Source organism: Otolemur garnettii, unplaced genomic scaffold (genome assembly GCF_000181295.1).
Source record: "Otolemur garnettii isolate 467f Iridium unplaced genomic scaffold, OtoGar3 scaffold00006, whole genome shotgun sequence".
In the NCBI taxonomy this organism is placed as follows: Eukaryota; Metazoa; Chordata; class Mammalia; order Primates; family Galagidae; genus Otolemur; species Otolemur garnettii.
This window is the reverse complement of record NW_003852401.1, coordinates 10,421,821-10,437,512: the sequence shown is the minus strand read 5'-3', so window position 1 is coordinate 10,437,512 and position 15,692 is coordinate 10,421,821. Positions and strand designations below refer to the sequence as shown.

At 33.6% G+C, this 15,692-nt stretch overlaps 1 protein-coding gene across 2 annotated transcripts in view; it reads left to right on the top strand.

Annotated features, from left to right (window-relative positions):
• The window catches only part of CNTLN (centlein), a 319,321-nt gene that overhangs the window by 110,457 nt on the left and 193,172 nt on the right, over positions 1-15,692 (top strand). The window contains exon 6 of one of the 2 annotated variants that reach the window (XM_003782868.2): positions 8,068-8,201. In XM_003782868.2, coding sequence (XP_003782916.1) covers positions 8,068-8,201 — 134 coding nt within the window. Of the gene's footprint in view, positions 1-8,067; positions 8,206-15,692 lie in introns of both variants that reach the window. The other variant, XM_012813233.1, reaches the window with a different exon arrangement.

The window sequence follows — 15,692 nt, the reverse complement described above, 5'->3', positions numbered from 1 at the left end:
GTTCTGCTCTGCAATTTCTTCCCATGGAATCTCCAGTAGTTTCCGGCAATTTTCCTTCAGAATTATACCTTAGCTGTGTTTTTGTCGGGTAAAACTTTTCCTTCTTTCTGAGATGGTCTGGCAATCACTTGTCTTTGGTCAGCTATCTTGTCTGTGAAGTCCTTGATGTCTGTGCAATAACATTATGTATAAAAAACAATGTCTATATCATAATTAAAAAGTACAGTGTTACGAACAAATGCTAATCATTATCTGTGTCTTCATCAGGTTGTCATCTTTTTGCTATGGAGAATCTTGCCTTATTTTTGATGGCTGCTAATTGCTCAGGGTAGTGTTTGGTGAAGGTTGAGGTGGCTATGGTAATTCTTAAAATAGGAAAGCCATAAAGCTTTTCACACTGATTGACTCTTTTCTTTATGAAAGATTTTTCTCTAGCATGCCATGCTGTTTGATAGCATTTTATCTGCAGTAGAACTTCCAAAATTAGAATCAATCCTGCTAAACCTTCAGCTGCCTTATAAATTAAAGTTATGGAATATTCTCAGTTTTTTGTTATCATTTGAACAATGTTCATACTACCTAGGAGTATATTTCATCTCAAGAAAGTAGTTTTCTTTTTTATGTCATAAAAAGCAATTCTCATTTGTTGAATATTAACATGACATATTGCAGCAATTCAGTGACATCTTCAGACTCTACTTCTAATTCTTTTGCTTCTTCCTACCACATCTATAAGTATTTACTCCATGGTAATCTTGAACCCCTCAAAGTCATCCTTGAGAGTTGGTATCAGTTTTTTTCAAACTCCTGTTAATGTTAATATTTTGACCTTCTCTCATGAATTACAAATGTTCTTAATAACAGATCCTTCAAACATTTGGTTTCATATTCTAGAATGTGAATCCTTTCTGGAAATTTGTCAGAAGAATCACTGTGCATGGCAACTAGAGCTTTCAAGATCTATTTCTTAAAAAAAGACTTGAAATTTGAAATTCGTCTTTAATCCATGAGCTGTAAACTGATCTTAGCTGGCATAAAAAAGCATTAATCTTTTTATAAATGACAATCAGAGCTCTTGTGTTAACTAAGATATGGTCAATGAGCAGTGGTATTTTGAATGTAATCCTTTTTTGTCAGCAGTAGGTATTAACAATCTCTTTTAAATACTGTATTCAGCAAAGCATGCTGTATGCAGAGGTGCTAACATATAGGCATTATTCTTCCATGTATAGAGCCAGGAAGTGTAGATTTGGCATAATTCTTAAGGGTCCTAGGAGGTTTGGAATAGGAAATACTGCATTGTCCTCGACTTAAAAGTCACCAACTGCCTTAGCCTACCATAACAAGAGAGTCAGCCTGTCTTGTTAAGCTTAGAAGGCAGGGATTTACTTCTCTCCAGCTGTGAAACTCATCAATGGCATTTTCTTTTAATAGAAGGTTGTTTTGTCTACATTGAAAATCTCAGTTACATCTTCTAGCCAAGTTGCTGCAGCTACAACATCAGCACTTGCTACTCAACCTTGTACTTTTTTTTTTTTTTTGGTCCCCCTGGGTAGAATGCCGTGGCGTCACAGTTCACAGCAACCTTGGGCTTAAGCGATTCTCTTGCCTCAGCCTCCCAAGTTGCTGGGACTATAGGTGCCTGCCACAATGTCCGTCTGTTTTGGAGTTGCAGTTGGTATTGTTGTTTACCTGGCCTGGGCTTGAACCCAGCAGCCTTGGTGTATGTGGCCGGTGCCCTAATCATTGTGCTGTGGCCGCCGAGCCTCAGCCTTGTACTTTTGTTTTATACTTGATATCTTTCCTTAAATCTCATGAATGAACTCCCCAAAACAATTAAAACAGTAACAGCAAAGATTGCAGATTATCGTAAAAGATATAATAATATTGGAAAAGTTTGAAATATTCCTGAAGTTACCAAAATGTAATACAAATAAAGTCCACACATCTTGTTAGAAAAAAATGCCCTTTGATAGACTTGCTTATCGCAGGATTGCCTCAAACCTTTAATTTATAAGAAGTGCAATGTCTTGTGAAGTGCAATAAAGAACTGTGGTAAAACTAAGTATACCTCTATACAATACGAGATTTTTTTTTTTTTTAGTATAATTATTTTGTATGTGGATATCCAGTTTTCCCAATACCATTTGTTGAAAAGATTGTCTTCATCTAATGGTCTTGGTATCCTTTTTTACAATTTATTTTACTACATATATGAGAGTTTCTTTCTAGGTTTTCTATTGTATATATTAGTCTCTGTATCTGGTTTTTCTCCCCCAATACCATACTGTTTTGATTACTATAGCTTTTTAATAAGTTACAGAATCAGGAAATGTAAGACCTTAAACTTCGTTGTTATTTTTTTTTTATTAAAATTTGTCTTGGTTGTTTAGGTTTTCTTGAGATCCCATATGATTTTTAGGATTGATTTTTCCATTTTTAAAAAAATAGTAATTGGGATTTTTGGTAAGGATTACATTGAATCTGCAGAACACTGTGGGTAGTATTGACATCTTAACAGTATTAAGTCTTCTATTTTAGTAACACAGTATGTCTTTCCCTTTTTTATGTCTTCTTTAATTTCTTTCTGTAGTGTTTTATAGTTTTTAGTATACATGCCCTTTACCTCTTCGGCTAAGTTTTCTCTTACATATTTTATTTTCTTTCATGCTATTGTAAGTGCGTTTTTCTTAGTGATTTGTTTTAGTTTTTATTTCTTGGTTGATCATTGTTAGTGCATGGAAACACAACTGATTTTTGTGGTTTAATCTTGTGTCCTGTATCTTTGCTGGGTTTGTTTATTAGTTCCAACAGTTTTTTCCATGGAATCATGATTAGTATTTTCTACATATAAGATCAGATTGTCTCTGGAAAGAGAGAGTCTTACTTCTTTCATTCTTGTTTTGATGGCATTTATTTCTTTTTCTTGCCTTATTGCTCTGGCTTGCAGAGATGGTTTTTGATGCAGCCAGTCTTTAAGAGTTCTTCTTACCTTCAAAGTAACACTAGCAGTTTTTTCCCAGTTATCTGTTTGGCCTACAGTTTATCTTGTTACTGTCATGAAGATACCAGGTTTTCCTTAGTTTACCACCAAATTCAGTTTTTCATAAAATATAACATATATAAAACATAAATATATTTATAAAATGTAAATATATTTCTCTACTCTCCATTTCAAACAGTTAGTTTCATAGAGGAGAAATATCTTAGTTCTTTGTTCTTATTGCCTGCCTCTACTCTTAGGCACAATGTCTGAACCACTGTTTTTAAGCTTGGGGTAGGAAAAATGAACTGCTTATTTCAAGTGACATTCATCCTTTATGAGCAGGGTGCTTGGTGAAATGATAGCTTTTTGTCTTCTAGTCTTGCTTCTTAATCCAACCTCATGATTATGAATGATGTGGGATGAGTGTTACCATGATTGGTACCTAGATACTGTTGACCTCTGATACCCATTGTAGAGCCTCTTCCCTATGAATGATCACTAAATGGTCAGGAGATCAGGAACTAGGGACAGAGGATTATGATGTCAGTGTCCTGCCCCTCCTATGGAAGATGTCTGTGTTGTTGGCTATGTTTCTGTCAAGCTAAACTTGTAGGGGGCTGGTAGTGAGTAAGTCTTGCTTTAAATACTAGAGATTCTCACTGTTCCTAATGGACTTTTGTAGGTGTTATTAAATAAATGTTTCTCCATTTACTGTATTCCTTTGGGACAATTTTCAGATCCTTCAAACATTTGGGTTTTTTGTATATTTCATCAATTATGCTTTTTCTCTGGGGTGTATCTCCCTGAAGCTTCTCATGGTGCTTCATACATTGTTTCAAGTGAAATAAGAATAATTCGATCCGGCTCGGCACCTGTGGCTCAAGTGGCTAAGGTGCCAGCCACATATACACCTAAGGTGGCAGGTTCGAATCCAGCCCGGGCCCACCAAAACAACAATGATGGCTGCAACCAAGAAAAAAAAAAATAGCCAGGTGTTGTGGGGGGTGCCTGTGGTCCCAACTACTTGGGAGGCTGAGGCAGGAGACTCGCTTGAGTCCAGGAGTTGGAGGTTGCTGTGAGCTGTGATGCCACGGCACTCTACTCAGGGGGACAGCTTGAGGCTCTGTCTCAAAAAAAAAAAAAAAGAAGAATTTGATCCTTATTTTTGATTGTGCTTATATATATATATATATTCCAATTTGTATATGTTGCAAACTGTACAAATAATGACAGAATGAGTTTTTCAGACCAATTTACTTACAGTTTTCTCAGTGATGGGAAAATGGAGAGAAGAACAGAAAAAAAGATGAGAGGGAGCTGCTTTTAAAAAATGGGGAAATATTGTTGAAAAATTGAATTATTTCTTCCTTGAGGAGAAGGCAAAGATTTAACTGTTGAAAAACTAAATATGCAGAGGTGATGGCTTCCTATTATGTTAATTCAAATGATATGAATAGGAGTAATATACACTGCTTTGTGAAAGCCCCCCAAATTACAATCAAATATATGGTGGGGAAGGCATTTTTTAGAGATGTTAGACATTTTCTACCTTCCCTATGTTCTTTTGACTCAAAAAGATAAAGGAATGATATATATGATAGTATTTATACTCAATAGAATAGCACCCGTATCCAGTAAAAATGTGTGTTTTTTTCTATAATTGCAGTTAATTTAAGGAAATCACTGAATATCGGGTGCTGTTTTCTCCTTCAGAGGCTTTCATATATCAAATTCCTAGAGGACTATGTTTTAAGGTGCTGCATACGGAATAGTTTAAACATGCATCAGGAAAGCAAAGGGGCCATTTTATTTCTAAATTAGGTCTAGTGACAAAGTTCCATTTGGTGTACAGCTGGGTTTTGAGAATGAAAGAGAAAGGATATTCTCAGATGGAAAGCTCCTATTTTTAGATAAATTTGGAAAGAACCGATATGTTTCTAGTAAGGATTCTTTCTATTCGTGTACCTGGTATATCTTTCCTTCTATTTAGATTATATTTCATATTTTTTCAATAAGATTTTATAACTCTATTATACCTTGGTAAAATTTATTTCTCGTTATTTTGTGTTTCTTGGTATTGTAAATGTTGTATTATATAAATAGAAAAGCAATTAAGTTTTGTAGTCATTTTTTACTCTGTAATGTTGCTCAACTCTAGTTCTAAGTGTGCATTCTTTCTTTTTCTTTTTTTTTTGTGTGTAAGATTATATTGATAGCTAGTAAAAGTATACTTTTTCTCTTAACAATATATATTTAATATCCTTTCTCCCCCTCTTAGTATGCTAATTAAAACCTGTAGGACATTTTAAAACATAAAGCAAGTTTTTCTTGATTTTTAAATAAAAATTGCACCATTAAATATGATATTTATAGATGTTTTTGGCATTCTTATTACCAAATTAAGAATTTTCTCTATATTCCTCTTTTATTGGCAATTAAAAAAGCATTCATTAAAGATGTTGGTTATTTTAGACCTTTTTGGGGAATCTGTTGATATGTCTATACTTTTTTTCCTTTATTTATGTGATAAATTATATTAATAGACTTTCTTTTGTTTATAGATTTTCTAATGTTAAATCATCCTTGCATTTCTGGAATGATATAATCTCTATAGATAAATACAAATTTTCTTTGGTACTGGTATAACTTACTTTGGATTTTTGTGTCTATATTCCTAAGTGATACTGCTCTGAAATGTTCCTTTTTTTTGTCCTACGTTTTTTCTGACTTGGATAAACAGTTATGCAAATTTCACAAAATGAGCCAGGAACTTCCATTTTAAATCCCATATAACATTTTTTATAAAACTGGAGTCATTCATTTACTGAAATTTAAGAAACTTACAGGACCAGGCAAAGTGTTTTTGTGAATAGATTTTATATATTTGGTTAAATGTATTGGTAGTTATTAAACATTTAATTATCCTTTTGAAATTTTCTATTTTTTCCTACTTTTGAATTTTTAAATTTAGAATTAGTGACAATAGTCAAATGGCTCAAAAATTGTACACTATGCAGTGGAAACAATGAAAAATTTACTTTGACTCTGTATTGCTGTCAAGAAGCCTTCCTTCAGAGAGTTATATTTTTGTTTTTTTTCTGTGATGTTCCAACAGTGGAAACCCAAGATCGAATTCTGTGTGGCTTTAAGATTACCTGTACTTTTCCTCCTTTGATTTCTCCCCTTCTGTGGTTATTGGTACAATGAAGTTCTGCTATTTATTTTATTCTATCAATTTAGGATTTTTATGAAAACTTTTCTAGGTTTTAAACTTATTGGGAACTTGTTCTAGTATTTGCTAATGACTTAAAAATATCTATTATATCCATATGAAGCACACAACTGGATGTTTGTCTTCAAACCAACCCCTTTCCTAATCTGCCCTATTCACCTGTATCACTGTTTTTCAACCTTTTTTTAATCTCAAAGCACATTTGAACCAATAGTTAAACTTCCATGGCACACTTAAATTATGTGGATCAAAAACAGTAAAAACAAGAATATACTTGTTGGACTTTGGACTTTTTTCAAAAATAATTTAATTAATGATCTTTCAGGGTGGCACCTGTGGCTTAAGGAGTAGGACGCTGGTCCCATATACTGGAGGTGGCAGGTTCAAACCCTGCCCCAGCCAAAAAAAACTGCGAGGCACACCTAAGATCCTCTTATGCCATACCAGCATGATGCAGCATGCTGGTTAAAAATCACTGAGCTATATGCTCAGGCCAACTCCCTGGAAGAAATCTTTGATTCTTATCTTTGTCTTGCTACCCCACAGCAACTTATCAGCAGGTTCTATCCTTTCTACCTTCAGAATATATCTGAAATATGACTCTTTGCTACCTGTTTTATGACTTGTCAGACTACCAACAGCTTTGGTTGGATTATTTCATTAATTTTTTATTGATCCCTTTGCTTCTACTCTTGACACCAACTGTCATTTTTTTCACTTTGGGTGCCTGGTTATTCAATTTAAGTTTCATAATATTTGTTTCATAACATTTTAGTATGTTAAGTTTATTTATAGTTCTTTTGAAATGGTTCTAATATTTGCTAGGATAGTGTTTATTTTCTCTTGTTCACTTTGTTGACTTTCTTTTTTAAGGTTAGATTTTCTAAGGGTTTGTCTTGAGTGGGAATGTTTTAATGTCCTCTATTTGTCCACATTAAGCACTTTTGAGGTTTCTGGCACTGTTGGATACTCCAGTCTGGAACTACATGTTTTTCTTTAAGCCTGGGGATTCTTGCCTCTTTCTAATACTTGGCATAAGTAACATTGTATCTTGACATGAACAGCTTTAGATAGGTCCTGTCTGTGCTGCTTTTAAAATTTCTTCTACATATGTAGGCCACATCTCAAATTTATCTTTTATCTCTTTTTAAGAGTATGAGAACTCTTTTACGAGTCTGTAGTTTCATTTTCTGAGTTTGGATTCTTCTGCTAAGTATGTCAGTGCATTTAGTCTTAACTATTTCCCATTTGAAAATCTAGCCATCTCTCTATATAGTATGGCACAGAGATACAAAAAGGTATTTGCTTAGCTCTGACTTATTATGTGTTTCAGATTCATCAGCATAGTAATTTTTGGTTTTGAGTATTTTAGGATTTTTTAAAAGTCTTTTCTTCCTCCCTCTTTCTTTGGTCTCCTTCCTCCATCTGTCCTCTTATGTGTATATCAATGCTTTTTTTGTGAACATATAGAAATATCTATATTTTATTTTATTTTACCTAAACCTTCATGTTCATTTTTGGAAATAATGATTGTATGTTGTTTATGTGGATATACTTTATTTAGATATAATATTTACTTAATTCTTCACAAAAGTAGTTAAAATTAATTCTATAAGATATTATTTGAAAATATAACATCAAATTTTGCCACAAAGCCATGGTACTTTTTTGCTTTTGAAGAATAATCTGTGACTGATACAGAAGTTATTGTTTGTGTCAAATTTTTTAAGTGAAAAATAAATCAACGAGTTTTTTCTCTGTCATTTTGTGAAATAGGTAACATACCGGAATTTTTTATTATATTTTTTATTTATTATGTTTGATTGTGACACAAGTGCTCTAATTTTAGATCTTTGAAGACAGTTTATTTGAAGCAAAGAAAGAAATTGAAGTATCACAGAGTAAATATAATGCCCTATCATTACAGTTGAATAATAAACAGACTGAACTTATTCAAAAGGATATGGATATTACCCTGGTCAGGCAAGTATATTCAACTTTTAATTTACATTACAGAAATGTCAGTAAGTATTCAGATTTATTATCAATACCCCCAAAATTCAACAATATGTTTTCTATGGGTATATATGTTTGTAAATTGAAAATCTGGAATTATTAATATTAAATTGGCAATAGTTACCTGGAAGAATCAGGTTGTCCGCAGAAGTGGAACAGCATAGTCAGAGAGTACCTTTGTTTCAGTGTTTAATAAGGATAATACATTAATTGATTGTTTTCTTTTAATATTTCTAGCTATGTGTTATGTGATAATTGTTATAGTGTACAATAATAACAGAAACAATTTGGACTTTTAATTTTGTTATGTCATATACTTTTAGCTTGTGAAATACTCTTTCTATATCAACATAAATGATTTTATAATACTAATCATAAAGTGGTATTACTTGGAAGAGTAAGCACAAGGCGGGATGGGCGACCTACTCTGTAATTGTAGCATCTGGGAGCCTAGAGTGAATATCAGCTGGAGCAATGGAGCAAGAGTGAGACTATGTTTCTACTAAAAATAAAAAACTAGGGAGGTATGGTTTTCCTAGGCCTATAGTTCCAGCTACTTCAGAGGTTGAAGCAAGAAGATTGCTTGAGCATAAATTTGAGGTTGCTATGAGCTATGATGATACCACAGTTATAAAATAAAGAAAGAAAAGAAAAAGTAAGCACAATATACATGTTTTTAAGTTTTATGACAGATGTTAAAACTATTAATATTTTTCATAATTACCTTTTCCAGAAAATAGTGTTAGAGTACATTAAGACAAGATTTTTGCTTGGTTCACAGATTAATACATATTCTCATACACATGTGTATGTATATATGTATTTTAGTAGCACCAGAGAATGAATTTAAGGTATGCTTCTAGGGATATATGATGAGCCTTGATCATATAATTTAAATTAAAAAAACTAGTGCATATGAGGTAAAGGAAATTACTGCCATTCTAGTACACATTGGGATGGAGTTTTTTTGGATACTTGGCTGAAAGCTTTTCTTTCATGTTAGTGGGCATTGGTAAGGGGATTGAGTTGTTGTATATCAGGTATTTTTATAAAAATTTCATTGGGTAAAATATGATTTTGTATATTTAAATATGCCATTGTGAATTTAGTTTGGATGAGAAACTATCTTATTGAAGTCAATAAAATTAAAATGAAGTAGAATTTTAACAAATGCCTTGGCCCGGTGTGGTAGCTTATACCTGTAACCTTAGCACTCTGGGAGGCCAACACTGGTGGATTGCTTGAACTCATGAGTTCCAGACCAGCCAGAGCTACAGTGAGATCCCGGTCTCTAAAAATAGCCAGCCTTGTGGCAGGTGCCTGTAGTCTCTGCTACATGGGTGCTGAGGGAAGAAAGTCACTTGAGCCCAAGATTTGAGGTTGCTGTGAGCCATGACACTCTACCAAAGGTAACAAAATAAGGACTCTGTATCAAAAAACAAAAACATGTCTTATGTCACATTTTAAAAGTTTTTTCATTATAATTGTAAGGAAAAGTATACACTTCATAGGTGATAGACTGGCTGACATATCAACTCATGGTGTAAGTATTTTTTAAGCCAATTACTTAATAAAGTCTGAAAGTAATTCTAAATGGGAATAGAATCTTAGATTTGGAAGGAGTTAAAAAAATTATCATTTATTCTAATCTTCTTTCCATTAAGATAGGGTAGTATTTATGTGTTGCTTGACACTTTCAGTTTAAAAGTTTCTCATATTTTTCAAGATTACCATTTTTATTTTATATTATTTAAATTTTTGAACATTGCTTTTCATATATTTAATTGAATTTTTTTTTTTTTTTTTTACAGTTATCACCCATTGATCCTAGTTTATTTTCTGGAGAATCTCTGAAAAAATTTGATCTCTGTTCTATAACATATTCCACTGGTAGAAGATAGTTATTGGTGACATTTTTTTCATTAATTGATTAACTACTTAGATTTCTCGCACAAATTCTCCATATATAAGTTTCACATATGTTATTTATAACAGTGATTTGGGTTGCCATTCTGACCATATTCTGCATTGTCAATATGCTTCTTAAAATATGACAGAACTGCACAAAATATTTCAACAAGGACAGTTGCATTTTAGAGCAGAATGGGATCCATTCTAGAATATGGTGCAAAGTGAAGGCTATTGGATTATAATAGTTGTGTTTTTTCCTCTAAATTTTGATAAGGTTTATATACTTAAATTTAGTATATTGAGAGTTATAAGTCAAAGTAAATAAGGAAATAATATTCATAGATGCATGTTTTCTTTACACAACAGAGAAAGAAAACATTTTCTTACACAAATAGTAAAAGAATAATGGCTAATGGACCATGGGTAATTATATGAGTTTGATTATCAGGAAATCATAAAGGAGGAGAATAATAGCACATAGCTGATATTTTGGAACAGAGAATTTTGACTTGAGTCCTCATTACAGGGTAGTAGTTTGGACATCTGCAGTGTTTCTCCTGGGTTATCTGCATAAGGATTACTTGTTGGATGTACTATGTGTTTTATTTTCCTCTTCCTTTTTATTTACGGGGGAGTGGTGGTTGTGATACACCAGTTTTTGAAGCTCTATGTTCTGTTGAAAACACACAAAGACAATTGTGAAATAATGGTCCAGGCACTTTCTTATTTGGATATGCTTTTCTTTGTTGATAAATGATGTAGTTGACTTAGGTTTGTTTCTGCGTGGATTTGTTTCTTTGACATTCATAATCATTTATATTTTATTGAATATTTAATCCATATCATCCGTTGTGCTGTGAGATATTTTTGTGAATTACCTCAATTGATTTTTGCCTAGGGTTATAGTATAAATAAATAAGTACTTAATATATACAGTTGTCACTCAATATTTGCAAGGGATTGGTTTCAGGACCCCCAATGGATTAAAAAAATCCGTGGATGCTCAAGTCCCTTTAATAAATGGCACAGTGTTTGCACATAACTATGCATATCCTCCCATATGCTTGCTTGCTTTCTTTATTAATTAATTTATTTATTTTGAGACAAGGTTTCTCTGTCCTCCGCAGACTAGCACTCATTAATAAGTGTGGCAGAGACCTCAAATTTCTGGGCTCAAGTGATCCTCCTCCCTCAGCATTCAGAGTAGCTGGGACTACAAGTGCAAACCACTATGCTCAGCTACAAGACATTCTCACTCTTGCTTAGGCTGGTCTTTGGGCCGCAAGTAATCATATGCCTTGGCCTCCCAAAGTGCTAGGATTACAGGTGTGAGTCACCATGCCCAGCCCTCTTGTTACTTTAAATCATCTCTAGATTACTTATACATAATATCAATAGTGTAAATCCTATGTAAATAATAATTATTCTGTTTTGAGTTTTAAAATTTGTATCATTTTTTTCTTGTCTATATATTTTTTCTTAGCTTTAGGGGGTACAAGTTGAATTTCATCACATGTATATATTTATATATTGTATATATAAGCAGTTCTCAACCTGTGGGTTGCGACACCTTTGGGGGAGTTGAACGACCCTTTCACAGGGGTTGCCTAAGACCATTGGAAAACACATACGTCTGATGATCTTAGAAACTGAGACAGCGCTCCTCTATCCATCTCCAGGCGGGTCTACCCACATGCAGATATGCCCACATACGAGTACCCAGCGTGATGACATTGTGCCAACCCCATCACATACACCCCGTACAAATACAGGTGTATGTGATAGGGCTGGTGCGGTGCCATAATGTACTTATGTGGACCAGTCAAACGTGTAGAGAGCAGCTACTGTGTAGAAAGCAGCTGCTGTGTTGAAAGCAGCAATATTGGAGATAAAACGACACTTCATGAATTATAATTACTGGGTAAATGTAAAATCATGTATTGTAAAATCATCAACTAATGCAAAAAAAAAATATATATATATATCTGTACCATGAGAACTTAATCTGGATACTGATCGGTCTTTTTATATTCAGCTATGGTTGATTTGAATACTGCCCCCTTGTGATAGTAACAGGTATGTAAAAAAACAACACAGATGGTAAGTCATAGGAAACTTTAATGAACTGTACTGACTGAACTATGCCATGTATCATCTTTTGTATTATTAAAGCTATTGTTATATATTATTTTCATTAGCAAACCATTCCATGACAATAGATCATGAAGAACGTTAAGAAAAGAAAATATAGTGAGGGTTTTTTACAGTATCATTTTGCCTCAGTAATTGCAGCAGGAATTGAGAAACCACAATGTGTTTGTTGTGAAGTTCTATCAGCCGAATTTATGAAGTCAAACAAACTAAAGCACCATTTTGATAGCAAGGATACCAACTATTTTAGAAGCAAAGCTGATGGACTCAAGAAAGCCAGACTTGACATTGGTGGCAAGTACCACAACAAAACATAGCAGCCGTTGAAGCTTCATATTTGGTGGAACTCAGAATTGCCAGAGCTATGAAGCCTCACACCATTGCTGAGGATTTACTGTTACCAGTGGCCAAAGACATTGTTCGAGTTTATGATAGGAGACGAAATTGTTATGAAATTGAATATAATTTCCGTATCTAACGACACTGTCTGCAGAAGAATAGACATGTCTGCTGATATTCTTGATCAGGTAATCCAGGAAATTAAATCTGTTCTACTTCCAATATTTAGTATCCAGCTTGATGAATCTATAGACATTGCAAACTATTCACAGTTCCTGGTTTATGTGAGGTATGTTAATGATGGCGACTTTAAAGATGAGTTTCTTTTTTGCAAACCTCTTGAAACAACAACTACTGTACGTGATGTATTTGACACAGTTGGTTCATTTCTGAAAGAGCATAAAATCTCTTGGGAAAAGGTTTGTGGTGTTTGCACAGATGGTGCTCCAGCTATGCTAGGATGTCGATCTGGATTGCAATGTTTAGTACTGACTGAATGAGTCACCAAATGTCATTAGAACTCACCGTATGATTCATCGGCAAATATTAGAAATGAAGATGCTGCCACAAGAATTACAAGAAGTAATGAAAAATATCATAAGTTCTGTCAATTTTGTTAAGGTGAGCGCCCTTTAAACACTCAACTGTTTTTACCACTGTGCAACGAGTTGGATGTACCAAACAATTCTCTGCTATTTCACACTGAAGTGAGATGGTTGTCAAGAGGAAGTTTTAAAATGTGTTTTTGAGCTTTGTGATTAACTCAAAACGTTTTTTAATCAGAAAGCAAGACTGCAATTTGAAGCACTTTTCAGCGATAAAAGTGAACTGCAGAAAATAGCTTACTTGGTTGACATCTTTGCCATCTTGAATGAGTAAATTTATCATTGCAGGACCAAATGCAACATGCCTCGATTTGTCTGAAAAAATCCGATCATTCCAAATGAAACTTCAGCTTTGGCAAAAAAGACTGGATGAAAATAAAATTTACATGTTACCCACCTTACCTATTTTCTTTGAGTTATATAACATTGAACCAGACAAAAGGATTACGATGATAATTTCTGTGAAAGAACACTTGCACATGCTTGAAGACGAAATTTCATCATACTTTCTGAATCTACCTGACAGCCCATTTGCACTTGCCAGAAGCCCATTCACAGTCAAAGTTGAAGATGTTCCTGAGACAGCACAAGAGGAGTTCATTGAACTTATTAACAGTGATGCAGTGAGAACTGATTTCTCTATAATGCCATTTACAAAATTCTGGATCAAGTGTTTGCAGTCATATCCTGTTCTGTCTGAGACTATGTTGCTGCTTCTTTCATTTCCAACAACGTATCTTTGTGAAACAGGGTTTTCCAACTTGTTGGTTATCGAGTCTAAATACAGAAGTAGGCTTGTTGTGGAAGATGACCTTTGTTATGCTCTTGCAAGGACTTCCCTGAGAATTTCTGATCTGGTGAGAAAGAAGCAATCTCAACCTTCGCACTGATGTTGGCTTTTTACGCCTACTGTCGTAAAATGTAGCAATGTAGTTTAATGTTGTTATATTAAGACTGTTAACCCATGCTACACCATGCTTCAAGACAAAATTTCATTTATTTGTAATTAGAAATAAATATTTCACAATATATAATTACATATTGTTTTTGTGGTTAATCACTATGCTTTAATTATGTTCAATTTATAACAGTGAAAATACATCCTGCATATCAGATATTTACCTTACCATTCATAATAGCAGGAAAATTACAGTTATGAAGTAGCAATGAAAATAGTTTTATGGTTGGAGGTCACCATAGCATGAGGAACTGTATTAAAGGGTTGTGGCATTAGGAAGGTTGAGAACCACTAGTATATGTTGTATAGTGGTAAACTCTGGATTTTTGATGTACCCATAACCTGAGTAGTGTACATTGTACACCATAAACAATTTTTGATCTGCTGTTGGTTCATTTTGTGGATGTGAACCAGTGGATATGGATAGCTAACTCCATGCATGCCTTAATAATGTACATGTCTGTAATCTATATAAAGCATCTAAATGTATTTACATAGAAGTTGCATATAAAGTGATAACCAGTTAAGTTGTGAAAACAAAACTTTCACTTTAATAGGTAATGATTCTACAATTGAGCTGAGAATTTTTGTTAAAATTGGTTGTGAATCTGGATAAAAATGAAAAAATGAGTCGAGACAGTGAAGTTATAATTTTGGTTTGAAAGGCCTCAGTCATAATCCTCAAATTTGACTAATACATCTGGATTGCTGGTGTTTTTCCAAGGGTTTAGCAGAAGCAAGTGTAAATTATCTATAGGATGATAAAATAATTTGAACTTAAATTATATCTACAATCTAGTTTGTGGCTAGCATATACTTAGAAGTAAAGGTATGCAATAAGGAAGAAATAAAATTTAAAAAGATGCAAGAACTACAAGTGAGGGAAGAAGACCTAATTATATGTCTAGAACATGATTAGCTCACATAAAAAGAATAGTTTATAGATAAATTATTTAAATTAATAGATTAGTTTAGCATGCTTTGTAGATACATGATGTGTAAAATTTAGTTGCATTTTTATATAGCAAAAAAGTAGGAAGCTAAATTAAAAATAATCTAATTTACAATATCACTAAAGACATGAAGAACAAATACAATGAAAGATGTATCTTATCTCTATACGGAGATCTCTAAAACATTATTGAGAGAAGTAAAAGGTCCCAATATACAGGGATTTACAAAGTTTGTGGTTTGGAAGACTCTGCTAGTCCTTTCTAAATAGATATTAGACTCAGAATAATACCAATAACAGATTGTAGACAGTAGGAAACTATTACCACCCTTTAGCCAGAAGGGGCAAGCAAAGGAGCTTTGTCAGGTCTCAGTGAAAACATCTCTAGGACAGAGGCTGCCTAATAAGAATAGTGGCCTAAGTACTAAGAAGAAAATAGACACCATCAAACGGTAGCTCAACAGAGAGGGACCCAAGGAAATAAATACCCTGACCTCTTTATCCTTTACCCTCTAATCACCAGCTAGCACCTCTAACTGATA